General features: G+C 38.8%; 2 protein-coding genes across 10 annotated transcripts in view; one reads left to right on the forward strand and one right to left on the reverse strand.

Moving 5' to 3' along the window:
• Window positions 1-680: 680 nt before the first annotated feature.
• LOC110067775 (uncharacterized) lies at window positions 681-9,274 on the reverse strand. Of its 8 annotated transcripts, XM_020775106.2 has the most exons (8): window positions 8,537-9,133; window positions 7,560-7,709; window positions 6,891-6,954; window positions 5,780-5,839; window positions 3,896-4,101; window positions 2,460-3,715; window positions 2,035-2,091; window positions 681-1,961 (listed from the first exon to the last, which is right to left on the reverse strand). In XM_020775106.2, exons 4-8 carry the CDS (start codon window positions 5,792-5,794, stop codon window positions 1,951-1,953), a joined length of 1,545 nt encoding a protein of 514 aa, XP_020630765.1. In that variant the 5' UTR covers window positions 5,795-5,839; window positions 6,891-6,954; window positions 7,560-7,709; window positions 8,537-9,133; the 3' UTR covers window positions 681-1,950. The 8 variants fall into 8 exon arrangements, with proteins under 8 accessions (XP_020630765.1, XP_020630764.1, XP_020630762.1 ...); XM_020775105.2 differs by lacking the exon at window positions 8,537-9,133 and adding an exon at window positions 9,150-9,274 and having other exon boundaries at window positions 681-2,091; window positions 7,560-7,666; XM_020775103.2 differs by lacking the exon at window positions 8,537-9,133 and adding an exon at window positions 9,150-9,274 and having other exon boundaries at window positions 681-2,091.
• A 106-nt stretch (window positions 9,275-9,380) lies between these two features.
• LOC110067784 (cilia- and flagella-associated protein 47-like) overlaps window positions 9,381-27,256 on the forward strand; it is a 29,946-nt gene continuing 12,070 nt past the window's right edge. The window contains exons 1-33 of one of the 2 annotated variants that reach the window (XM_089283455.1): window positions 9,381-9,666; window positions 10,239-10,393; window positions 11,253-11,460; window positions 11,835-11,881; window positions 12,180-12,408; window positions 12,637-12,940; window positions 13,399-13,747; window positions 14,263-14,421; window positions 14,828-14,980; window positions 15,130-15,233; window positions 15,826-15,908; window positions 16,182-16,278; window positions 17,242-17,345; window positions 17,462-17,574; window positions 17,811-17,944; window positions 18,466-18,576; window positions 18,867-18,997; window positions 19,409-19,531; window positions 19,831-19,914; window positions 20,338-20,463; window positions 20,673-20,741; window positions 20,838-20,919; window positions 21,001-21,092; window positions 21,306-21,590; window positions 21,856-22,066; window positions 22,267-22,465; window positions 23,114-23,332; window positions 23,786-24,226; window positions 24,461-24,754; window positions 25,118-25,325; window positions 25,657-25,852; window positions 26,204-26,301; window positions 26,872-26,988. In XM_089283455.1, coding sequence (XP_089139581.1) covers window positions 9,517-9,666; window positions 10,239-10,393; window positions 11,253-11,460; window positions 11,835-11,881; window positions 12,180-12,408; window positions 12,637-12,940; window positions 13,399-13,747; window positions 14,263-14,421; window positions 14,828-14,980; window positions 15,130-15,233; window positions 15,826-15,908; window positions 16,182-16,278; window positions 17,242-17,345; window positions 17,462-17,574; window positions 17,811-17,944; window positions 18,466-18,576; window positions 18,867-18,997; window positions 19,409-19,531; window positions 19,831-19,914; window positions 20,338-20,463; window positions 20,673-20,741; window positions 20,838-20,919; window positions 21,001-21,092; window positions 21,306-21,590; window positions 21,856-22,066; window positions 22,267-22,465; window positions 23,114-23,332; window positions 23,786-24,226; window positions 24,461-24,754; window positions 25,118-25,325; window positions 25,657-25,852; window positions 26,204-26,301; window positions 26,872-26,988 — 5,475 coding nt within the window. In that variant the 5' untranslated portion in view covers window positions 9,381-9,516. Of the gene's footprint in view, window positions 9,667-10,238; window positions 10,394-11,252; window positions 11,461-11,834; window positions 11,882-12,179; window positions 12,409-12,636; window positions 12,941-13,398; window positions 13,748-14,262; window positions 14,422-14,827; window positions 14,981-15,129; window positions 15,234-15,825; window positions 15,909-16,181; window positions 16,279-17,241; window positions 17,346-17,461; window positions 17,575-17,810; window positions 17,945-18,465; window positions 18,577-18,866; window positions 18,998-19,408; window positions 19,532-19,830; window positions 19,915-20,337; window positions 20,464-20,672; window positions 20,742-20,837; window positions 21,093-21,305; window positions 21,591-21,855; window positions 22,067-22,266; window positions 22,466-23,113; window positions 23,333-23,785; window positions 24,227-24,460; window positions 24,755-25,117; window positions 25,326-25,656; window positions 25,853-26,203; window positions 26,302-26,871; window positions 26,989-27,256 lie in introns of both variants that reach the window. The other variant, XM_089283454.1, reaches the window with a different exon arrangement.

A 27,256-nucleotide genomic window follows, 5' to 3' on the forward strand; every position in this document is an offset into this window, starting at 1 on the left:
TATCACGAGAGGTCGATTTGTCTTCTCTTGAAGGGTTTTCATTTGCGTTTCGCGCCAAAAATGAGGAGTGGCGTGACTTGCAACTGGTGTCTCAGATAACCTTTCTTGCTGAACTAGGGCGAACTTTTAAGTTCGCCAATTTTCGGTAACGTGAGCGAAATCCGGCCTTCTGATTGGTCCCTTCAAATTTTCCTGCAATCTGATTGGCTACGGGTCCAATGGTCCTTTGATAATGAACTCCCCGGGGGGAGTATAGGTATGTGCGGTATAGTTTACATAGGTATATGCGGCCCCAAAGAGTAGGGTTTTTCAGCTGTGTTGGCCATAAATAGGGTATCGATTTTGCCCATTTTGGTTTTAGCACTCTAGTCTTGAATTGGGTATGTTTCTTAGAAGAAGTGGGCCGCATAACCACACCCAACTTTTCTGGTAGTAACCCCCCCCCCCCCCCTCCCCTCCCGCCCGGGCAAGAGGCTAGCCTGGCTGTTCACAGGCTCCGGCGGTAAGGGTCTAACCACGGCTGGAGGGGCCGAGAAGGAACTGGCTGAGAATGAAGTGGCCGCAGGGGCCTACGGGGTGGGGGCTTTCTTCTACCCTCTTCCTTCCCTCTCTCTTCGCCCCATCCTCGACTAAGGAGTCTGTTCACAGGATAGCAAGAGGCAAAAAGAATGAAACGCACATACTTTCGTTCAACCATTTATTTCTTTTCTGTGTTTAATTATATTAAACATTTAACTTATTTCTTTGTTTCATTTTCTATAGTTACTGTTTTTAAATACTGTCACAGATTTGACCCATACATTTTCATTGGAAATTAAAAACTCATTTGTGCACCCAGCCCTGAAGTAACTTATAAACTATTGGCGTGTTCCATGCCTGTTTGTTGTTACAATATAGATTCTCTCTACCTATCTTAACATCTGTATAGCTTTACTCTCTAAATTATCTAGCACATGTCTATAAATCTCTAACAGTTATTAAAATTACAATTCGTGTGATAATCTTATAATAATACTGATTTGTCTGGGACAAGTCCCGTGTATGAATTCTTATCTTAATTCTTATATTTCTTTTATATAATACTTATATCAATCTATGTAAAGCATTGATTTTACAATAACAGATGCAATGACCATGAAAATATTTAATTCATTTTCCAACAGTATAGATAAAATTAGGATTCCAGTAGTTTAGTTTATTTTGGAATAGCTTACTTAGGGTTGGAACGGTTAAAACTTTAAGAAAAATTTTCAGAAATGGATCAATACTTTAGAAACCGTAGTATCCATGAATTACTTTCTTATCCCGTAAATAGCTCTTATTCTATGATAGTTTTATTTTTAACTGTAAATAGGTTTATATATTTTCACTACATATTTTTCTTTTATTTATTTATATATAACTTTTCTTGTGGCACATCTGTGAAAAAGCTGGTTCAAATTTCTTAAACTAAACGATACAGTTAAGCGTATGTTCCACGTAAAATAAAATGTATTTGTATTTTGTATTTTATATGTTAAGATAAACTATTACACACCATCTCCGTGGATTGGTCAGAACCTGCACGCATGCGCAAAGGGTCGGGCACGAGAAAGACACGACGAACGACCAAATCATACATGACGTCACGTTCCAGTCCAGGATGTAAACAAAACGTTGGAAAGTGATCGCAAGCTATGAACGTTAAAGAATGGTGAATATGTCAGTTGTTTTCTTTTTAACACGGGAAGTATTTTACATGAGACAAGCATCCTTTTGTCAGAAACGTATGCTACGTTTTCGACAAATTCGTGACCTGGTGTTGCGGAGAATGAAAAATGTTGTTGTATTAGAAACTCTCACTTGAAGTGAGAGGTAGTGTACAAATAGCGGCAACGTTGTTACTCTGTTCTTTAACAGCGACTAGAACCCAGGCTACAATCGATGAACACAGTTCCTAACAGCTTCTAATCACGTGGAACCTAAACAGAGAAAGAGAGCATACGTTGACAAACTAAACTTCGGGATGTCTCCGTGGTTAATAACGTAGTATACCTGTGTCTGGGGCGTGTAAAGTGACCTTTAGCAAATTCGGTTCCTCCATCCCGTTATCTGAAGAAGAGATAAAAGACGATATTTGTAATTCTTCCTAGCTGTTATTTGGGTCGTAAGGGTATCTTGTGGATATATGTGATGCTTTCCATGCAAAATTTTCTACAGGGTAGTTCGCGCGCCTAAATCAAGAGCGCCGCCCAGGGTAAATAAATGCAAACTGATTCTTCAGTTTTAGAAGTTCGTCTAATGTGTGAGATCATCAGGGAGCGGGTAGTTCTAAAAAGGCCTGTGCTTGTCGTAAAGCAGTGCAGGGACGATCAACTTACACAAACTACAAAAAAGACTGGGTTCTGAATCTGAAATAGACGGCACAAGTGTTACAAGGGTATGCATGAGCTGTCCAACCTACAGCTAGAAATAAATACCTTGAAACAGTTTGCGTAACTGCGTGTTCTGTTGAACTAACAGTTCTTCGCGCGTCTTCGCTCTCCTCAGTTCTGTCTCTAAGGTTTGATACTGTTCTTTCAAATGTTTCACTTCTTTCTCCAGTGTAGAGCATCTATCCTGAGATTTTTCCAGTTCACAGGTTAACTGCAAGCACTTCGCTTTTGTTCCGTCCAGCTCTTCTTTTAGCATATAACACTGGTTCTGTAACACATCTAGCATGTTGCCTTGTGTAAAGATGTTTTTCTTGGAATTTTCCAGTTTAACTTGGAGCGCTTGACAACGTTTCTTTCTCGCTTCCAGTTCGCTTTGGAGTTGCGTTAACTGTTCTCGAGTAGCATTAAGCTGGGTTGTAACTTGACTGCAACGTTTCTTGGTGTTTATGAACTTAACTTTCTGCGTACAATACTTAAGTCTAGCACTGTTCAGTTCTTGTTGCAAGACACGGCAATGCTCCTGAGAACTTTCAGCTTCGTTAGAAGCATTCCGGCTTTCTTTTTTTGCGTTTTCTAACTGTTCTTTTAGAGATTCGCACCTTCTCTTCACGGCATCTAACTCGTTCTCTAATTGGTTACATTGCTGTCGGTACACCGTAACAACCTTTTCAATGGCTTCGCATTTAGCATTCGACTTGTTCAGTTCTGCTTCAAGGGAGATACACTGTGCTTTAGACTCTTCCAACTCTTCTTCTAACGTGCTTACTTTCTTTAAAGTTTTCGAAGTGCGACGCTTGTGGAGTCTAGCTGTTTGTTCTCTAGAAATGATGTAAGTTTCGTCACGTTGAATGGCCGAGGTTTTCCCTATTAACCTCCAGCGACGCGCCAGTCGTAAGGCCTCGTAAGCTTTCTCGGTCAGGTCCGGAATAAGTCGTAACACGAGATCATAGTCGTGTATCCTATTTCGTATTCCTATTGGATAAAGTCCTTCGGCACTGGTTCGGCTAAATAACTTCTCGTCAATGGCACCAGAAGTCAGCAGAGCATTCCATTGAGTTAAAACCTTCTCCAGGTCTTTAGGAACGCTTTTGAGGTGCGAAAGTATTTTTTCATTTTGAAAAAAGTCGCTAAGTGGCTGATAAATGCCTTTTCTAAAGCGTTCGAGCAGATTCTCAAAGCTCATACAAAGTTCGTCAAATCGCTGAAGCACATTTGATTCCGGAGAGTTTGATTGACTTTTAGGGACTAAGATTCCGCGGAGTTGAACATTTCTTTCCCATGAGGCTAACTCAGCGACATACCTGTTACAAAACAGACATATATAATGTTAGACATGTTAGGTTGGTGTTCACATGCACATTCGCTCAACACGTCATCTAGTCCGCGCTAGCTACAGGGCAGTGTTTTTGGTCCTGCATGCTTAAATAAAAAGTTCCATCCTATGAAAATTTAACTTGAAGGTACAACAGCTACAAACACACCCTCTAGAGATAACTCCTCCAAAGGACCTATGATTCCAGGACTGCCAGCGACGGGTTACTTGTTTAAGTTTACGATACAGCTCCTCAAGAAAATGATCCTTTTCTCTCTCACGTGACAGGGTCTGTATTTGTGTTTCAAAGGCAGAGCACTGTTCAGCAAGCCACACTTCACGGGCAGTCTGTGATAACACCTCAAAGTCTTCATACTGAAAAACATAAATCATTTTAGTTTCATTACGCACAATTGCTGATGAGCCCTTGATAGCCTGGTGCATAAGTTTTTTTTTTGGGGGGGGGGGGTGAGGGGAGTTATGGGGATGGGCAGTGTGGGAACTGTGTTTATACAACACATTTCTGCATGTTGCTTCTAAACGCAATGCCATCGATTTCTGGAGGTTTTGGTGTATACAGCACAGGCTTTGCACATCAAATGTTCTGGATGCTTGAGAGGACTTATGCCATGAACCAGGACAGAAAGGAGGAAGCCAGAGGAAATGGAAAAACTGCAACAAGGCCATTTATGAAAAAAAAGAGCCTTTTTTATTATCATTTCTTCAAGTGGACTCTAAAAGATCCTTTGATGGCTAAAAGTAGTCGCGTTTCATCATGAACACCCTAAATGAGACCAGAATCCTTGATTTATACCCCTAAGGGAGACGAAGAGCATCCCCAACCTTTTTATATGCTTCCCCCCCCCCCCCCCACCCCGGGTTATGTGTTCAGCTCATCTTGTGGCTTTGCTGCTTGCACAATATTTTTGCAGCTTTACCGCAATATTCTTGCAGCTTCACACTAACTAGTCCCAGGACTATACATCGCCCCTTATCATAGTATATTATTTTCTTGGTAGTCTGATGAACCTATAGCCAGATAAGGTCACCATTTAACTACAGCAGAAGTGTAATCATCTTAGAATTACAAATAACTTTCTCTCATAAGCCACATAATTTACTCACTATCTATTCTGTTGTAGATAGTGAGTAGCCCAGCAGTGTCCAATTGTGGGCATATGAAAAACATGGAATACACAAAAATGGAAATGGAATTACGATAACTGGTACTGATGTCAATAATACTTTTCTGTTTCCGGATTATGGAGTCTGTGTTTTACATCTGCCTGCGGTTGTTAACAAAATGGTGGCCACTTGTGTTTTGAAGTGTTTGTGAAGAAGATTTAGATATTTTACCGACTAGAAGATTTAATCTAAGACAACTGGATAATTCACTCCCAATTTCTATATGCATGATAGTTGACTAGGGATAGATATCTCGATTGTGTAATCCTAATTGTTAAATAGAGTACATTATTAATTTTGTGCTCAGTTTCTTGGCATTTAAATGTACAGGGAACTTTAACATTGCCCGTCTCGATTAGCCTACGCTATATGCGGGTAGTGTAAGTTGTATGTTGTAATTTGTAATCACGGCAATAAATAAACTGTAAATAAACTGTAAATAAACTGCGATGTTTGAAAGGCAACTGAAAGGCAACTGACGAGTCCCTTGGCAGGGACTTGTTTCTTTATCCTCTCCCAACACTCTTTCCAAGCCCAGTTTAAAAATTTCCAAAAACTGAGAGTTATCTGGCGGGCAATAACAGGTTCCCACAAGAATTCCTTTCAACTTAGGAAACAGGCCCTCCTTTGATACCAGTGTTTATTACACTGTTGGGATTATCCTGTATAAATATTATGATGATGATGATGTAAGGGTAGCCATTGTAAAATTCTCACACATTTTTCAAGTACAATAAACTGTAAACTGTAAAATACATGTAACTGCATTGAGATATCTCTTTTTTCTCATCCAAGACTGTTGAAAAACAAAACCAACAATTGATGTGTATGTAGTTAAAGCCCACAAATACTTGAACAAAATACTCACATAATAATCTTTCATCCTGTTACGTTGCAATAGCCAATCCTCAACACCACCTTGAATTCTCTGGATTAAAAAAGGAGGTAATGAGACTGAGGGAAATGAGCAAGGATTGAAGTGGATATTAACAGATTTGTAGCATTGTGAGGTTCATTAAATAAAACAATACATACAATCTTGAATCCTGCACATATCTTAGAATTTATTACATAGTAAAGCTAAATTTTCCAATATAAGTATGGCAGATGCTCTGATAGGTTGTTTTTAGGGTTGGATTCTTCCAAATTTTAGTAGTGTGTGCATAACTGAAGGTTAACAACTTCCACTGCAATCATCTTTGGCCAAATAATTGCCATATAATAAACTAATGTTAAGCTCAAACCTTTAAATTTTACTTCAAAAATATCTCAAACTACAATCTTTGCTGTTGCTTCCCCAGCAGCACAAGGTCAATAATAGAAAATTAACCTTGATATAAAAGTTCATTAATTTTCTTGTCAACTACATCACAGATCAACATTTCACAGCTACAATTTTTTTTATTATTATTTTGCTTCAACTGTCAAGTGATTTGCAACTTTTCTAGCAAGAGAATGCCAGGTGCTTATTACTAACAGCTTTTTGTATATTTATCCTAAACTCATAAGATATATTTAACCACCTGTTGAATCTATCATTTTTTTCAGTCATCAACAAATAAATGATTTTTAGCAGTACAGAGATCTATATATGCATCCTTGTTTTTAATGTAGGTAACATGAGAAGCAATGCAGAAAACTACAGTACATGTAACTAAAGTAAAGACAACATTATTGATTGAGGAAACATTTGGATTTTTTTGGCCTGAAATTCAAATTATAAATGTTTCAATTTCTGTTTCCACAAAGTTCTCTGTATGGGATAAAGCTACGTTCCACACCCGGTTAGCCTTCACACTCCCACTCATGCCTCTGTTTGTGGTTTTGTTTTCAAATATTTCTATAAATATCCAAATTCAGTGGAAAAGAGACCAGCTAACCACACCCTGTCTTGTCTGAATTATTTGCATAAGATGGGTGTGTCACTTGATTTCTTACAAACTAAATAATCAGTGAAAAAACAATAATTTCTTACTCACATTATTTTCCTGATCGATCTTCTTTTCAGAAGTTCCACTTTCACCCAGAATTACAATATCTTTCCTAGTCAGCAGAAAAAAAAAATTACCCCATAAATGTTTCCATTGAGTTGAGGCCATCAGACTAAACTAGCCCAGACAGCTACATTCAACAGGTGCTAAATCAAATCAGAGGGGAAAGTAATTAACATCAAAAAATAAAGAACAAAACTTCTGAAACCCATGTTGATGCAGCATTACATACACAGAAAATATGTATCATGATTAGACACAGTTCCTTTTTTTCTTATTTGTCCACTGGAAAAAAATACTGAAAACATTGTAAATATTTAATGGTAACAAAACACAAAAAAAAATTCAGGTGGAACAAAGGAAATCTCTGGTGACTCTGATATTGAAACAAAGAAATTTGTACATCAGTATACCAAAACGATAAGGTTACAAAATAAAACTGCTCACTACCACTGTAATTTTACACTGGATATATATGTTCATGTACATGAACGATTTTCTTCAGTTTTGAAACAAATTTTATTCGGACCATTATTCATTTGAGACATACATTAGCTGTCAAATTTGCATATTCTTCAACGTAGAAAAAGTAAACAACAGTTCAAGTATTTTTCCATCGTAACAAAATTAAAATTAAACATAAATTCTTCCACCAACCCTTCGTTTCATCCGTCAAGGATAGAAAAAATCGCCTCAGGGGCAGAATCTGAAGACAGTGGTCCTTCCTCATTGTTTCCTCGTGCTCGATTCCAGTATGCTTGCACCTGTCAGGCAGAGAAGGGTGCACATCTTCAACGAACCACAGATCTACGAAAGCGATAAGACCCAGTGATAATGACACACAGATGTGATGAAAACTACTGTATATTAGCACATTTCATAGCCTCAATGTAAAAGTAACAAGCACGAATTTCACGCCCTTTCACTTTCAAAGCGGGTGACATATTCACAGTTACTGAGTTAGTTTTGGTCACACAAAAATTGGACCAAGGTGTGATCATACTTTGATCGAAACTAGATCTGAGCCAAACGATTTAATAGCTTTCAAACGGCCACTATAAACAGACATCTTGGGTTTCACCTCACTGACGAATTCGGTAAAACACGCACACGGCACACGGAAGCTTGTTTCATGATGTTTAACTTACTTTTTAGTTCTCTTCGCTAATAGCACTGAAATGCGCAATAGTCTTTCGCGTTTGAAGCACTACAACAGATATCGGAATTGCTTAAGCTGTTTTCCCAATCATAGTCATGGTCCTTTATTAAATTTCGAAAAATTTTCCTCGACCGGAAGAGCCTAAACCGCTTATATGTGCAATACATCCTTTCGATCCTTAGATGTAAATATAGTTTCGAACGCAATTCACTAGTTTCAAGTTTGCTGTTTCAAACGCATGCTCTCACGTTTAAGCTCAATAAAACAGGCGAGACGTTTAATTCCACTTAACTGGCACGACAATTCCATCTACGTTCAAAATACGAGCCCACAACCATAACAAAGGATTGATAGTTCAAACTACTGTATAGCGAAAAATTTCCGATCAAGCCAAAAAAAGAAAACTTAACTAGATGTGACTTGTATTCGCGCTTAATCATTAAAACGCTAGGAAATTCAGGATTGATTGCCTTACCTGAGAAATTCAGAGACTAACTAATATAGTCGTCTTGTTTTGGTTTGTGAAGTTTATTCACTCGCGACTCATTCATGTTCTAAGTCTTATTAATATTCGGCATAAATATTTAACACGTCACGCGTGCTCAACAGGTGGCTGTTTACCATTCGTGGCCACGTGGACATAACGTTGACAGACAACCCTTGTTAGAAGCTATAATAATTTTTCTCCTTAACTTCCGCCTTAACCTGCACCACATTTGCAACGAGATCAAAATGTTGATACGTTTAAATGTAATTATAAGCATGTGTGACGGTGTCGAAACTCGGCGACTTGCACAGTACAAGTTGTACTCTGTACTCCAGGCTTGTACTCTTGGAAGCGCGTGCAAAGAAATCTACGCCAATCTTTGTTGTCCATATATTTGAAATAGATCGTTCATATAAAATATGCCTATCACTAACTTTTTTTTCAGCAGATCCAGGTCTAAATGCAAGATTTAACGTTTTAGCCTGTACGGTCACGCAAAAAAACCCACGTAAGCTTCAACATTTTCAGATAAAACGTCACTGTTAATATCCATGTTAATGAATCATCCCAATATTTTTGATACAAAAGAAAGGGTATAAACCTATATCATTAATCTTCCGTCGATGAATTGTCACAGCTCACCACAGCTGACTCCCCTCACTACCTCACAGCTTTGTGCTCTTGTCACAGGCTTGTTCGTCCGCCATTTTTGAACACAACATCGGAGCAAGCATAATACATAGCTTCTGATTGGGTCAAACTGTTTGTCAAAAGAGTAGCCAATTAGAATTTGCGTTATATATCCGTCATATTCCCGCTTGTTTCTATGCAACGAAAGCCGGACCGTAAATGAATTATGGCGGCCAATTCAGGCTGAAAAAATATGCAATATATCTTTTCGAAATTTAGCTGTTGTAACCAACTAATCATTTGAAATAGACTGTAGAAATTGAGTTAAGGGATCAGTTATGGAGGGAACTGTCGCAGGTGTGAGAATTGTTCCTCCGGTGGTAGAATTTTTCGATGCTGAATCAGACGTGGTGCACCAAATGACCCTGACAGTACAAAACCTGAGCAAGTCTTCGAAGAGCATCAGATTTCATGGACCTGCATCGAACGTAAGTGGTTTGTGATCTTCAACCACATGTACTCGCTTAGTTATGTTCTGACATTTATATCTGGATTCTTGCAAAGTCACCCAGTGACATGAGTGCAAGTTTATATTGCAATGAACATTTCAGCTTGTAAGTTTCTCAACTCAACAAATTATAGACATGTAAAGTTGTGCAGAAAGTGGCATTTTAACCATTCGTATAGTCAACAGTGAAGGAGTTTTTTGGAAAGAAGGTAAGGGCGATCCTCAGTTTCATGTAGTGATATCGAAAACTATAATTACGTGGTTTCACTTGGAGAATAACACCGGACCTCACACTTCTTATCTTTAGCTCACTAGTGTACTTGTTCATATGCTTGTGTACCCGGTGCTGCTAAAAACCCCTTGATCAGCCTCTAAAATAACATACTGATGCCATGTACATGGTGCTATATACCATTCAGGTGTTCCCCTGGGGTTCCCCTGTCTCCCACCCCAGCAACGTGCAGGGATTGTCCAGCACAGGAAGTACCCTAATTTTACCCTTTTCATAGGTCAGACTCTCAGAAACTTAATACACGTATTTTTGATTGTCAGTGTTTCAGATTAAAAGTGAAAAATCTGGATCATGCTATTGCACCTGGACTGGAGGTATCAGGTCTGGTGGAATATTACACCACCAAGGCAGAAGACGCTCAGGACAGAGTTATACTCGTGGTTGACAATGATGTTGTTGAAATTCCTCTTGTTGCGTTAGTATATGTACTATAAGAACTTTGATTGAACTAAATTAAATAAATATGCTGAATCTGGCATATTGGGTGGTTCCAAAAGATATCCATACCATACCTTAATATAACATACCAGTTTTCTGTTCATTAGAAGTTTTAGGCAGTCAAACAGGAATTCCAAAGGGTCTGAAAATTGGAAATTCCAGAGGGGATGAGGGGTTAATGATTTTGGATTTCGGAGGGCCTGGGGGGTAGAGCATTTTGGAATTTCCGAAGGCATAGGGAGATTAAAACATTTATGCTGACCGTGGTAGGGTATGGATATTTTCTTGAATCACCCATTTTATATGAGTTGGCCTTCAACCACATCTGAGACACCACAATTTATGCCTGTGAACAGGTCATTTTTGTTGACCAGACCAGGGCTCGAAAAAAAACTTGAATTCCAGCTTGCCCTCAGGACAAGTATCACTCAAATATTGCTTCCCCTGGGCAAGTCTTAGTTTGTTCTTTTAATGATTTAGTTGACAGATGACTTGCCTGATCCCTTGCCCATCTGGCAAGTGAGAAAAGATACTTGCCTTACTTACCCCAGATGACTGGACAGCACTTTTTTCAAGCCCTGTTAGACTTCATTTAGATAACTAATCTGTCCCCCAGGATGCGTGAAATTGCATCTCTGGTTACCCTAAATTTCAACATTTTCCACAGAGCATACCCCTGGACCTCACTAGTAACATGGTTCTTCAGGTCTCACCGTGGTCCTTCAGACTAAAATAGTACTGCCTGTTTATAAATCTCCTGTGGCCTGTTAAAATATGTGCTGAGAACCCTGCTAATGGTCACCAACAACAAAAATCGTCATTTATATTCCCAACAGGTATACTCCTTCCCCACAGTTGGAACTGAGTGGTCCAGCTGATTTTGGTGTAACAGTGGCTGATGGCAAAGTCCTAACACGGGAAGTTTTTGTTGTAAATGAAGGATCCTTAACAGGAGAGTTCAAAATAAAATACAATGGTAATCAACCAATCACAATTATGCCATCTGGTGGCATTATCAAACCAGGAGCAAGGCAATCCATTAAGGTGAGCTTTATTTCTATCATAGATATACTTAAAACCCTCCAAACACCAGTCAAGAGTGCTCTTTCATCAACCTTTTCAGTTCCTAAACTGAAACACAAACATTATGCAAATCATTCTGTGCATATTTGGAGTGACTCTACTCTATTTATACATTTTTTAAAACTAAAACAAATTCAGAGAGTAATTTAACTATACAATAGATGTATATGTACAGTGTAAATATTAAGACAATATATGTACAAATTATGTTATGACATTTGATGATTAATGAACATAGGAAGGTTGTTACCTGTAAACAGTAATGGAAATAATGTTCAAAGGGTAAAGCGGTAATTGAAAAGTTTAACAATAACTTCATTTTCCACTTTGTACAGGTTGAGTTTATCAGCAAGACTGCAGGGAAGTTTGATGAAGAAGCACAGTAAGTGAAAACTGTTGATGAACCATTGCATGTATTTATTTTTATTGTAAAATTTTTCTGGGCATGAAATAAAGATTGTTCTTGTTTGTTGTTGTTGTTGTTTCTGCAGTGAGCAGTTCCTCTTTTAGAGTGAAACTAACTTTTGAAACTGGTGAATGGGTCACTAGAATGTGACAAATTAAAACCAGATTATGAAACTAAAGCTTTGACTCTAGGAACAAACATTAGTTGCTTAAATTCAAGAACTTGTCAGATTGCCTTCACCAGTGAACAATGCAAATACTCTGTTTTTCTATAGAGTGAAACTAGAAGGGCAGTCTCCAACAACTCTTCAAATCATTGGTAATGTAGTTGAAAGATCCCTGGAGCTATTGACATTGGACACAGAAGAAAATGTGCAAACAATTAATTTTGGTTCAATTTACTATGGCACTGACCGAACAGAGTGTTTTCTTATTTATAACAATGGACCAGATGTGGCTAACTTTGTTGTTATACTGGAAGAAGGTGGAGAGGGTCAAGAAGTGGTATGCAAATCCTGTCTGTTTCAGTCTAAATATAAAACATAGATAATTCCCTTTCTTTGCATTGCCTGTGTGCCTGACAATGTGCCAATATATTTATGGAGATATATTGTCAATGAGTGGTTAAATAACTGTTGAGTAATGAAATAATTGAAGTCCATTTTGAGTTGTAATTGAATAATAATCATTTCTGCTCTCTTTAATGCCTATCTGATTATTCCATACCTGTAGGGTGTTGACTTGACCAAGAGTGCGACAGCTGTGTTGCTGTCTCAATCAAATTCTCAGGATCTTGGTTCTGCTAATGACTTGACAACACTGGTGACAGCCTTACCTAGTCAAGGCATCCTTTACCCACAAGAAAAAAGAGAGATTCACTTTAGATTCAGTCCTAGATACACCAAGTCTAGCAGAGGTTGGAACGCTGGTGATCAGCCACCTCCAAGGAAAGATTACACCCTTTTCATGCATATAGAGACTGTGGGTAGCATTGCTGGTATCTCTGATAAGTCTATGGGTGGATATGGCACTGGAGGTGAGAGCAAATTTTGATAGTAAGAGAGTACACTTAAAAGGTTAGGTTATACTGATATTGGTTTATAATAGGTCTTAATGTACTTTGAAATGTGCTTTGTATACTGCACACTGTAAATCTCATTCATGTATCACAATGAGGTGACCAGTAGTTGTGTTTTACTAAAAATTTACCTTTCTAATTTAATGTGACATTTGCAACTTTTGGTGAGACATAAGACTGATGTCCAATAATTATTGTTATTGTTAACTGTAGCATCATGAAAAGTGACAACTGTTGATGGCAAACGTAATGAATATGTATAGATACTTGCAGTCATTTTAGTGAGAACAGATATTCATTGAAGAGGAGTTGTATAGTGCAGTGAAGAACATTTTCAAAGTTGTAGTTAAAGCTGCAAGCTAGATATCAAGAATTTGTCTGTGAATTCCTGATGTGAATTGTTTGATCTTTTCTAGGCTCCAGAGTTGAAGTTGCTGTTGTGGGTACAGCTTTACCAGTACTGCTATCTATATCACCCAGCCCTGTGTTCAAGTTTGGAGATTGTACTGTTGGTGAACAAATTGATGCCCTCTGTACTGTAAACAATGAATCTGCCAGTTTACCACTGACGTTTTCTCTCCATTCTACGGCACACTTCCATTTTTCTCCATCACAGGATCACATCAATCCTGGACAGTCAGTGGATGTGTTATTGACCTTCAGACCTAATCAGATGGGTATCTTCAAACCTGTAGTTTCATTGGATGTTCTAGGAGGCATTATAGAGCAGTTCTCATCTGATGGTGGTGATCCCTCTGCTGTTAGGTATATGTAGGATGCACACGTTAATTTGTCCATTGTAACAGGGTGCAAAGAAAACCATTCTTTCTAGGTTGCACTTCAGGCAACATGTCACTATAATATACTTGCACAACAGCCATTTCAATAGTTCCCTCAAAAAGATTTCCCACTGGTACAATTAATTAGTTAAAAATTAAAACAATAATTTCATCTCTCACAGCATTTCAGTCAGTAATTTGAATTTTCTCAAATTCTACCCCCAAACAATTCACTTGCCCATCTGGCCAAGTGTTCAAAGAATAGAATGATCAATGCACTAGTGTGACCACAATATCCACTAGCCCTCCACTAGTAGCTCTAACAAAGGTGTTATTTACAATTGAGAACTGCTCAGATCTTTTATTTTGGCAAGAAACTGGGATTATTTCATACAACCTTTTATAGAATGTTGTTCTAGTCAAGAAATTACATGTACTCAGCTGTTTTACCTATGTATGTAATTAAATGTACATACTAACATAAGGCTTTGCTTATAATAGGATGATACCAATTTATACAACTCCTCTATATCTTCATGGCACTGGCACCAGGACAACAAATTATCTTAAGACACAGCCACCAGCCGGAGTACCACAGATTGCACACCCAAATGATCGGGCAACCAGTATTCGACCAGCAAAGAAGGATGAAAATGTCAAGTTAGTTTCTATTATGATCTCTTTTACTCATGTGTAATTATACCGTCCTGTTATTCCAGCTGTAATGCTCTACTTGATTTGGCTGCTAGTATTGTAATATTTTGATTTCATATAAAGATACTTGATCAATTTTAGACTTCTTGGGATTCTATGTGACACCCTGAATAGTGACACCATTGACAATAGACTATTATAAAAATTGAACGTTAAGACTGTACAAGATCAAAATTCTGAGTTATGATTCACAGGTTCTGAATACCTCTCACATAAAACCCTGACAAACAGGGAACTGCACCACTACTGACTAGGAAGCATTGTTTCACCCCAGGGAATATACATGTATACATTGTAGTCTAGTTTTGTTCCCTAATTTAATTTTCTAAACCATTCCATGTTTTTTTTTCAGAACGTTATTCACTGGAATCGAGAGATATACATTTGTGGATCCAGATTATGCTTTTACTGATCAGGAAGAACAACAAAGAGTGGAACACGAACAAAAGTATCTGGACTACATAGCAACATTGAGACAAAATAGACAGGCTGACAAGAAGAGAAGGTACAACTACTAACATTGGGATATTTCACTTGAAGCGAGAAATCTCTTTCAGCAACAGTATGTAGGAAAGACAGTTTACGTTTGGACAAGTTTAGATGATCAGAAAATATTTGTTTGGGTGCTTATTGTACCTACTTTTATCTTTTCAGTGATTTTCACCGATATAATAATGATACAGATTTAGGAATGAAAAGTGGCATAGGTTTAAAACCTCCACAGATTTCAACAAGAGAACTTAAATCCCCAGAAACAAGTAAGTTGGGCTTAGTTCCTAATCCTTTCATATCCAAGAGGGCTTCAATCTAGTTAATTTTTCCTAACAACATCAATACAGTGGAGAGCAGGCAGGTTCTGAGAACAAGAAAATAATAATTAATAACTCTGAATTGTTGGGATGTTGTGGTTGTTGCAGTGACCAGGGTCTTTTATCTGTACCCCAAATGGGCAGAACTAGCATCAAATGAAAAGTAGGTCCTTACCTGGAGATATAATAACCCTTATTATTCTTTAATAACTATGTTCTACTGACACGTCATTCTATTTAGTTTCGTAAAATTGACTCAAGTGCACTTGTTCATTTATTATCTTTCAGCCAAGTGACCATTGCACATATCATTAATCAGCACAGTACACACATTCTTCAAGGTTGACCTAGTAATAAATGTTTCATTTTGCCAAGCTTCTATCTTTTTTGGCCTGGTCTTATTTATGTCTGACTAGATCCCAAGGAGTTGCAGTGCAAGTGATCCGCAAAGTGATCCTTTGTTACTGATAAAATACTAAGTAGTATGATGACATATTTTATACTGTGATCTAATTTTGATAATTGCTTGTTTATTATGCAGCTTCTTGCCCTGTTAGTGATGAAGTGAAGTTATTGAGTTCCTTGACACTTTCAGCAGACAAGTCTCAGACACTATTAAAGCCGGTGAGTAAAATAAGATATGAGTTGCACTAAAAGGTAAAAAAAATGTGCTGAAAATTTGGTCACTTTGTTGTTAAAATATGATTATAACTGAGACATGTTCTCTAAATATAAATTATTGGAAACGGTGATTGTTTGTTACATATGTTCCAATCCCTTAATACATTTCTGAAAGATGTTGCTTCCTTTTGATCATGCATTGTAAGTCAGGGTTTTATTGTTGTTAAATTGTAAACAGGCAGTCTGATTGTTCCCTTTGCATTTTGTTCTGTACAGTTGAGTGACGGCTTGAATGCTGTACCCATGACGGAAAGGGAGAAGCGTGAATGTTCCTTAGTGCTGTCTCCTCAGCAGCTAAAACTTGTAGATATAGGTAATGCCAATTAAAATGTATACATACAAGTCATGTAATTATCAGGAGGTCAAGATGCCTAAATGGCCAAAAAAAACTATGTTGGCTGCCTTTAAGTTGCAACGTGATCCAAACAACATTGATTTTGCAGTGTTCATTAGTTTGTGTTTTTATTTTTTTATGTAATATATCAAAAGCAAAAGACCATGTTTGACTGCTTTTCCAAACAATGACAACCGGGTTGAAAATACTGACGATGCATAGCAGAGTATTTTTAAATAACTTCGCCAAATTATGTTGAGAAATGTGTTCAAACACAGTCTTTTTTATCTGATATATCTTCTCAATTATCAAAACTATAACTATAAAGAAAACAGTGAAAGAAAATTGTTGAAAATCCATTCTTAATAAGATTAGGTATTCAAACACAGCTTTTTGAATTATTAATGAGTTTGAGAAATCATTTCCCAAAATTAATTTCTTCATGGCCCTCCCTCCTCTTGACAACAAGTTTTTACTCAGTTTTGTGGGAATCAAAAGGTGAAGGAATTTAGAGTTTAATTGATATGTCACCAACTCTGAGCCAATCTGGAAAAAGAAGCCAAAAGATTAAAACAGGTGGAATCTGAGCTTGACTGCTCCTTTGCTGGTTTTATTAGATACTTTGCTACTGAGACAAAGCACTAGCACAAGGAATCCCACCAGCTACACAGGCTAAATAAGCCAACAGCAACAGGGGTGAATTTCATACATGGTGTTGAAATTTGAATTCCAGTAAATTATTGATGAGCACTTACATAGAAAATTATTTTTAGTGGTTTGTTAGTTTTAGCTGTTTATTACTAACCACATTTGTCTCACTCTTCAGCCAAGTGCATCCTAAAGATGATTATTCTGCACAGCTGATTGAGCTACGGGTGTCTGTAGTTAATGAATTAGATAATAATAACTTAGATTGGTCTAACCAATGTGTTTAATTTTCAGGCCCCTCTTTGATGGACTTTGGTCAAGTCTGTCTGCGATCTGTTAGCAGTAAAGACCTCATGATTGTTAACAACTTGAACAGTTTCATCCATGTTGTGGTTGAGGTGGGTGCAGAGTGTCTTTTCTTGCACCTCATGCCTCTATGTTAGTTCAACATCTCCTTTTTTTCTATGGTGTAGTTTTTGTTACATATATTTGATTTTTTGATATCAAATTGTAGATTGATTGTCGAGAGCTTCGTCAAACATCTCCCTTGTCACAAGTGGTACCACCCAGCTCTGTGGCGAAGCTGGTTATGATGTTTGAATCAAATGTGAGAGGAAGGTTTGAAAGGTAACAGATCTTTGATTAATGAATGCAAGAACTGACTGGTGAATGTAACAATCAGTTGGCAGTTGTACACTTGGCATCATGCTCAAAAAGTATATAAATGTACTTTAGAGCAGAGCAAAACACAATGACAGGTTCTTTTACACTTCACTAAATATTTTTCTTGTCAAATCAGCCTTTGTTGTCTGACCTAAGTGGGATATTCTCCTCACATCTTGACTATTTTTTGATATTTTTAGGAGTATAGACTACAGCATTAATGGTTATCATCAGCAGCACATTGTGGTCCTGGCAGAAGTTGTGTCTGTTGCTTTGGAGCTATCATCTGATGAAGTTGTACTTAGATCCTCTCCTGGCCTCTTAGCTGATTCAGGTAAATGACATCAGTTCATGCTGGACTCTGCTTTCTGTTTGCTATAAATATGGGTTATTGACCAAATGTGAGGTCAAGATGGCTGAATATTGGTCAAGTTCTTTTTTTTTGCGAGTTTCTGGACCGAGACGGAGTCAAGGTCCATGAACTCGCCAGAAAAGAACGAGGCCAATATCAAGCCATCTTGACCGAACAAGCTTGGTCAATAAAGGATTTATTATGTGACTTTCGGGGGAAATTTTTCTAGCAGGACACTGTGGGTAGTCCTGAGCAGGCAAGATAGCGCCATTTTGCCCGCTGAGGTAGCCAATCACAGCCCAGGATTTGATTCATCTTGCCCACTCACGGAGCTAGCCATATAATGATGCTAGTTACTAGTGTGTACACTTTGCTGGCATACTATTAAAAAATATAGAGTAAGCTGCCTTTTGATAGTTAAAACCTAACTCCTAACACAACTGAAGAGTTTTGACATGTTGACCAACATGTGTGTTGAATATATATTTGTTATAATCTGCCAGGTCTTCGAGGCTCCATCACACTGTTAAACAAAAGGAACTACCCTGCAGAATTTTCTTGGTCACCTGTTGTGGATGAAAAGGGCACGGCATTCTCCATTAGACCATCAATAGGTACGAGAGTCAAGAATGTACTTCCAGAGTATATAGAGATCCAGAATTTTTTTTTATCAAAAGTGAACTGTAATACAGTGTATGATCATGTAAAAAATATATTTCTTAAAAGAAATTTGCAAGAAGAGAGAAATCGAACTATTATCTTGATGTACCACCCACAGGTATGAACTAACATTACAAAAAGAGATCATTCAGGTTAAAGAGCCAGGATTAAGAGTCATAGAATTATTGATAGCCCCCACAAAGGAGACAAACTGACAAGAATCTTACTGTGTTTGTCACTGTAGGAACTGTTGATGCATTTACTAGCTTGGAATGTGAGGTTATTTATCAACCAACATTTTCAGCCCCTGATGAAACTGATTTCCTTGTTCATGTAACTGGAGGGAGTGATCTGAAGCTAAAATGCATGGCTAAGGTACAAGCTATATAACAATCATCCTCGGACGGAATGCTGTTTATTTATTTGAGAAAACATAAATGTTGTTATTGTTGTTGTTAAGTGCGGCAAAGTACTCGTGCTTTGTTTAACTCCACAAAATTAACTTAATCTCCGGCTCCACCTTCTACAACAGACACGTGCCCTAAGCAGACTTAGATGTTTTCCCAGACACCCTGTCTAAGTGGATGTACCGGTATATGCTAAGTTTAAGGTTGTTGAGAAGCCACATTAGCCACAAGTTAACGTGAAGTATTGAGACATTCCTTGCACTCCACGCATTAGTTACCATTACACGATCCACTACACTGTACACTTGCTGAGGTGGTGATGAATTGTCAAAAACAAAAATGCAATCCCTAACTTTCAAATACTGTATTGATTTTTTAGCTTGGCTCTGCTCACTGTGCGTTTGTAGAGAGAAGGCTTCTGTTTGGTTCAGTACCTCTTCATTTAACTACAGTGAAGACAGTGTCCCTTAAAAACACCGGTCATAACCATGCTTGCTTTGAGGTTTGTACTTGACTCATTGCTCACAAGACTTAAACAAACATCCCTGTCTCCAAACAAATCAAGGTCAGCTAATTTCTGGCTGCCAACCTTGGTATGAATACAGAGTCACCAATCAAAACAACGCTAACCAAACAAACTCTGCATGAGCAGGGCTAAAGAAAAATAATATAACGAAGCATGGTTTTTCGTCCAGGCATTTTATTATAGAAGGAAACATCACATTAAAAATGTTGTGGGAGTTACTTTACAGCAATCAAATACTAAGCTCTTGATTTGTAATGGAGCTCATTGTTTTTCAGGTTATTGACACTCATCCTATCCCTGGAATGATCATCTCCCCTAAGGAAGGAGTTGTCCCAGTTGGAGGAACAGCAGAACTTAAGGTAATGTTTAGGGAGCTCAAGGACATATTTTACCTTTTAACTGAAAAGTCTGGGGATATCCATGACAAATTAATGGTTCACAACATCTTCAAATATTGTGGTGCGCATCTTTAGGTACTTGACATTTCCATGCCCACTGACAACAGAAAAAAACGAATTGTAAATGACAAGCTAAAGAAGCATGACTTTTGGTTAACGGTACCATATTGAAAGGTTGCTCATAAGCACCCCAGAAAGGGGGAGGTTATGAAAAGGTATTCTAGCAAACACATTGCTGTGCTCGTGATGCGACACATCTGTAGTCTGTGTTATATGATCCTCACATTGGGCAAATGAGCTTAGTTTGGCTGGGTTTTACTAGGATCCTATCGTAAAACCTTAAGCAATTACATTATTACTTGTGTTTCACTTGTCCAATTTCAGGTGGAGTTTTCTCCTAACAGTATCCACAAGTTTGATACTCACATCCAGGTGAATGTGCGAGGGTGGAAGATCATTTCACTGAGAGTGGGTGGTACAATAGAACCACCCTGTGTCGACATTGATGTGGTAAGTGCAGTTGGGCTGCTGACAGGGCTAGTCAAGTGGTAGACGTTAGACGGTGCAATGTTTAATGTCAGAAAAATCGTTTCAAATGATTCTCTGTAAAATCCCTGTAAATTCTTATCTCTACTTTGTTTCTGCACTAACTGTTTATAACTTACCTCTTTTCTATACTATCTGTTTACTAATCCACTTTATTATGTTTTGTTCTGCAGAGCTCATTTCAGTTTGGTGGAGTCCACTGTGGTGCTTTAGCAACTATTAAATTTCAACTAAGCAACAAGGTAAAAGCGTGAACAAGGTTTTGTTGTGAAATTGATTATTTTCTCGAAGTTAAACTTTTGTGATAAGTATTAAATTCGAGAGTTTTTCATTTTCAGACTCGTACTCAAGCAGACGTGGTTTTAGACCTGAGTAGATTCCTGGACTTTTCACTTAAATTCCTGGATACTGATCTTGATGGTACTCGTGAATGTTCTTCTTATATCATCTGCAAACTTTGTTGTTATATAATGGTAACAATGGTGTTCTTACTTCTCACAGATGATCCGGTGGATGATGCTAACGGTGTTTATCACGTGTCTTTAAGAGGTCAACAAATCATGGATTGTGCTCTGAAATTCCAGCCATCTGAGGTGCAAACCAAATGAACTTTCTTTTGCCAGATCACATCACACTTAATTATCCTGTAGTTAAACTTTATAATTGAAGCAAAACCTCGCATTCTTTTTGAGCTAAGAGCTCACATTATTGCACCGTTCGTGTCCTATTACCACTTTGCCCAGGAGAAAGAAAAGGAACCTGCTCAGATACAACTGTGATAATTTGAGGTGTTTTGTATTTGCTAGGTTGCATCCTATGATTTTGTCATCCCTGTCAGCATCAATCACACGGTGGCTCCTACTCCAGCGCCATCAACCTTCCCTCCTACACCGGCCCCCTCGCACATGAACTGGACCATCTCTGAGCTTATTACTCCTGTACCCTCTTTGGTGGGTGTGGCTACTCCGAGCCGTCACGTGGTGGCAACTGCCTTGCGTCCCCCTCTGCAGCTGTCGCACTCTGTACTTGAGTTCCACCTTCCATCTGGTTATTTCGAGCTTGGTATTGAGTCAGGGGCAGGACGGGCGCAGGCGAGTGTGTGTTGTACTGTTTTAACAATCATTTACTCATGAGCTGTAGGGCTAACGTATTACTGGAAAAGTTTGACCTCAATCGTTGGCTTTGTATTATTATGCTTTTCTGTAACCTATTTTATATACGAAATACAGGCAAAAGTTACCCAGCATCAGGACGAATTTGTATCGAATGTGCTTTTACTCGTTCTTCAAAGACCATAACCTTTGTTTCTCCTTGGTGAAAAGCATGTGTCAATGACAAGTTATGTTTAACCCTCAGGGCTGTTTGTTTGTAAACAACAGCGATCAACCCTTGACCTGGACTCTACACACCAAGGCTGCAGGAGCCCTGATGGAGGATGGCACCTTTAAATTCCTTCACAGGACGGGCTCCCCTTTCACGCCGTCCTCAGCAGGAAAGAAGAGTGTCATTCCTGACATCACCCTGGACAGTGGAGAGACATTTCATCTTGGAGTACTGTTTACTCCACGTAAGATCATTTGCAGTGTCTTCGTTTAAGTAATGAGTTTGCTGCTTGAATCAAAGTCAGCCACTTAACCACTGGAATTCATGATACGCAGTTTAAAAGCTTCCAATTAGACTCATGTCAAGGTGTGTTTCTCAGAGTGCACCATTCTTGTTACCACTCTGATGAGTGATATGATTAAACCTTCCTTGATATCTCCACAGCAAGCCCAGGTCTGTTTGTGGTACATGTTCCGGTGATACTGAATGGTAACAGAGACGTTCCATACCGCACCCTGACCCTCAAGGGAGAACTACTCGCGCCCAACCTGAAGTTTGATCCAGAATGTCTTCGGCTGACGCCTGTGCCTCTTAACACTCAAGTGTCCGTTAATTTCAACATTATTGCGAGGGGATACAGAAGGTACGTAAACAGCATTAGACACTTTATACCAACAACATAACAGGTGTGCTCTTGATCAACGGTAAAATGTTTTGTTCTAAAGTGTTGCTTAAGTAATGTTTTTTGGCGACGGTGAGTTTTGCGTTTCTCATTACGTAGCAAATCAAGAACTTCGTTGTTCTTCGGCTCAGTTACCTGGCAAATAGGCTATTTCGGTATACATTACTTGCAAAAATTTCGGACGATTATAAGCTCGGACAAAAAAAGTGTACGAAAGTAAAACGGTCCGAAATTTTTAAGCGTCCGAAATATTTCCCTTACAGTATATAAAACTTTTAAATAGCGCTAACGTTCTTAGTTTCCTTTATAAAGCGAACTCTAGTTTAGAAACGGCTTGACATACCGTGATACGTAGTGGCTTGATAGAATATGTGCTACTTTCTCGTTGGTGTATCTTTAAAACTTTGAGGGTGCAGTAAAACTCATTTTCACAGATGCTACAGATGTTTTTTCAATCTAATTCGTGTTTTGTCAGAGTAAATTTACTAAAGCTATGTTTCAGCAAAGTCTCCGAAATTTTCGTCCGAAATGAGATAAAAAGTGTCCGGAAATTGGACGTCCGAACTGAAACGTCTTTTAATTACAGTAAGTGATTGTAATCTTCTTTAGAGCATCAGTGTTGGATTGTGAAATCCCAGAGGTGGAACTAGAAGACGGTAGCGTACAGTCGGTGCTGGAAGTGTCCTTTCCTGATGGACAGTCAATTCAGCCATGCTGCATTAACGATGATAAAGATGAAGCTAGCGTTATTCCATGCACTGTGACATTCCAGTCATCCAGTCCGGTGACCTTCACCACAGCTATTGTCTTCACAGATGGAAAGGAAAAGTATGTTTTACCAACTCGGTGAATTATGTAGTTTCGCATATTTTGTGACACTGTTAGGAGAACACGTGTAGTTATATCCTTCACATTTGATTGCACTCGCGGTTTATTTGGATTGCTAGAGATCACGATTTGTTCTTAGAAGTGAGACCATGCTGGCCAAGAGTATCAACAGCCTTTATTGCTGATCTTCTCTCTGTTTCGGTTCGATGGTTGAATTGTCTCATTCTAGCACCGTCCCCTTCCCCGTCACTGACTAACTCCTTGTAGCATTACGAAACTTTAGTTAAATTCCTAGAGTGCCGTTTAAATGATCAATTTGTAATTTTATACTATCATCACTATGAAGTCAATTTTTTAGTTGCAACATTTTGCTACCTGGTAAATGTTTCTTGTCAAAGGCTCCTAGAGCCATTTCTGTCGCGATTATGACGACCTTGTTCTTAATCGTTGTAGGTACGACCTGCCCATAACTGCTACTGCTGACAATTGTTTGTTGTCGTGTTATCCTTTCCTGGCCGCACACCAAACAGACTTCCGCATCATCTGTGAACAACAAGAAATATCAATTCAAAATAAACAAACAGACGCCCAAGAGTATCCCCCTGGGGAGCCTGTGTTCATGCCATGCATAACCCCCAACCGCCCTCCCACAATAGCTTCCACTAGTGCAACAAGCACGAGCTTTGGAATCAGCACGTCAACATATCCTGAGTCTAGTAATGAGGCTACATCCTCCACCTACCCCTCCACGCCCCATCATGGGGACTCACAGCATGGGGGTCCTGCTCGAGGGGTCTCTGATGGATCTGAAACAAATGCGACCTTTGTTTTGGGACCTGGAGTTGAGAGTGATGAAAGAAAGTTCATGAGGAAAGTCGTTAGTGCCGTGCAGAGGTGAGAGAGGCTGTGTTTTTCTCGGTGTATTCGATAAATCAGCCTTAATATATACACGTAGCGCCAAGGAGCCGGGGAACTCTTAACAGTATACTTAATTATATATATTAAAAGCAAAAAAAATACGGGCAAAATGAGTACTAAGGGATTAAAACTAACATAGAGCAGTACAGTTAGGATGTTATCTTGGTCTTAAGGGGATTTTAAACTTTTGTCCTTCTTGATCACGTGCAGATACTTCTCATCACAGGCCTGGTCTGGTGGACCCTACCCAATAGCTATACCTCAGACCTTACGATCTGCTCTCCAGGACACAAGTGATCCCCAGATGGGTGGTACAGGGGCTGCAAGGACATCTAACTGGGATAACAATTCCAAAAAAGAAGTGAGGTCAGTGTTTGATCTTGTCGGTCATCTGTGTGGTCGCTCAGTGCCAGGAATTCCACTAGCCTCCAGTCTCCCAACATGTCCTGTTGACCGTGTGCGTCAGATTCACTGGATGTACTCTACACTGCTCACTTTCTTGAGGTGTGTGCATTTACCATGGGTGGGGGAACAGTTTACAATTCTTTTAATTCATCAAGCAATAGCCAAATTACTTCTTCGTTTCACACAATGAAGATAAATACCATTACGCTTATTGCTGTTGCTTTATATTCTGTGCCCTAAAGCTATCTGCCTGAATTCTGTTCACGTCGTCTTTCGAGTACAGTTTTTGTTTAGTCTCGTGGAGTCTTACAGTTCATTCAGGTTATACGCAATCTCTGTTCTGGACCTTTTGTGCCACACACGGGCAAGCGGGGAAATAATGGGCGTACTTGGTATGGCAAGAACTTTATCTATGAACTACACATATATACTGATAGTTTGTTCTCTGTGTCTAACCAATAGAACGCAAGGTGCAATGTTGTCCCATGTCAAACCAGAAGACTTATTAGATTATGCTGATTATCGCCGCTGGCAAAAAATCCATCGAAAACTCACAGGAACGAATGAAGAAGACTTTCGAAGTGACAGCGGCGCTAGCAAATTTGAATTAGCTCAATTTGAAGCAATCTCAGCTCAGGCGTGGACCCACATCCTGTGTCAGCTGATCAAGGTACTATACAGAAGACTAACATGCCTGTAGTCCTAATCATTTATCAGATCAGCAAGCTAAAGTTGTCTTATTCCTTCACTAGACGTGATATTTTACCATGTCTCATCTTAAACCTGCGTTCTGAACTGGATCTTGTCTCCTACGTGAGTTAAACAAGCTCCGCTTACACGATACATACATTCCTTCACCAGACTTAATTCTTGTCCAAAAACTCATCTTAGTTCTTGATACTGAGCGCATCAACCGGTTACCAAGTTTAAAGAGCTTCAGTCAACTAGCGCATAGGAATGTTTCTGAACTTGGTGTCACACTTATCCATATCTTACCGTAGGTCTTGATACTGAGCCGTATCACCCCACATCAGTTTAAAAAGCTTCAGTTGCCCAATAAGAGCGTTCATTTACCAGACGTAAATCCCGATCCACTGACGAGCAATGTTTATAGTGTGGGAGAGCGTATCTTGTTAGCATGGATCAATCATCACTACAATATTCAGAGGAACATCAACTGGCCTGCTGCTATTGGCGGTGAGATATTTGTCAAATACCTTCGAATCAAAACACTTGGTTTGTTTACATGCCCTTCCAATGCTGCCCTTAGTATCGCCCAATCAGATCCGCAATGCAGATCAATTAGGTCTATTATCTCTTTATGCAAGGTTTAAAACGGTTTCGTGATTTTGTAATTTCGTATACTTGGTTTATTATGCCATTGAAGTCTTGGTTAGCATGGTCACCACGAAGGTTTTTGGTTTTATACATTCAGAATAAAGTCGCTCTACACAAGCTTAACTCACAGTGATATTCTCAACATTTCCTCCATTACTTATTTCCGAAGTCTCTTTACGTTATATGATATGTTCACTGACCCTACTGTAGGTTCCAGCCCTCCATGTCGATGGATTGTGAACTTTGATGTTGATTTTATGGATGGACTGGTACTAGCTGCTCTCGTGAGCGCGCATGTCCCATTTGTTGTAAGTGACACGAAAACCTTGGTATACTGTTTATAATCTAATTTAAACATGTATATGCGTATTTGTTACTCATGCAAGGTCTGACGGGAAAAAGAGGCCAGCGATTAGAGACGAGTTCGAGCGGTTTTCAATCGAATGTCGTAAGTCCCAAACCAATTCAATTACTCACCAGTTAGACTTCTTAGCCAATCCCAAACTGTAGCAAAACCAAAACCAAAACCAAAGTAGTTTCGTGATAACTTTCGACACTTAATTGAAAACCGCTGTAAGGCACGACTAGCCCCTGTATTGATATTCAGTCTGTGTGTCAAGTACTTTGCTACTGTTCTTTCTTTGGTTACGGTCACCTCGATTAGTTCCCCAAACTATTTGACTCCACACAATTAACACTGTATCTAGACTCTTGTTTCTCTATTTCTAATAACAAATCTGTAAAAATAACTTATTTTTGTCATTAATACCAAATTGACTTTGGGACCTGTTTTTGACCTGCTAGTGCACATCTTTCATTCGTCCAGCGCACCTTGCAAATGCTGTCGTTTCGCGTTGAATTCCCTCTTTTATTTGCAGATTTCAACCCATCTGTATTCCATGTACACTCGTCCCAGTAAAGCCGAGCAGTGCCTTCATAACGTGCTCAAAGTTGTTGAAGCTCTCAGACATATAGGCTTGGACTATGACATCCAGGTTAGTTGATATAAGTCAGTTCATAATGAACACAACGGAGACATCAAACACAATTGTTACGTTTTATTGAGTAAGTAGCACACAACACATTTTACTTGTTACGCTGAAGTGTTAGCATTTGTTGAGTTGGGACAAAGAGCAGTTACAAACTAATTAGATATCGAAGAAACTCAAGGCGCGGGAAATCGTGAAGCCCCTGAAAATCCAAAGTAAACATCCTAGCTTTGATTGGTTACAGCACGTTACGTGATAATAATCTAATCAAAAG

The sequence above is a fragment of the Orbicella faveolata genome, unplaced genomic scaffold (assembly GCF_042242905.1).
Source record: "Orbicella faveolata isolate gen_17 unplaced genomic scaffold, um_ofav_v1 contig_12, whole genome shotgun sequence".
Taxonomy (NCBI): domain Eukaryota; kingdom Metazoa; phylum Cnidaria; class Anthozoa; order Scleractinia; family Merulinidae; genus Orbicella; species Orbicella faveolata.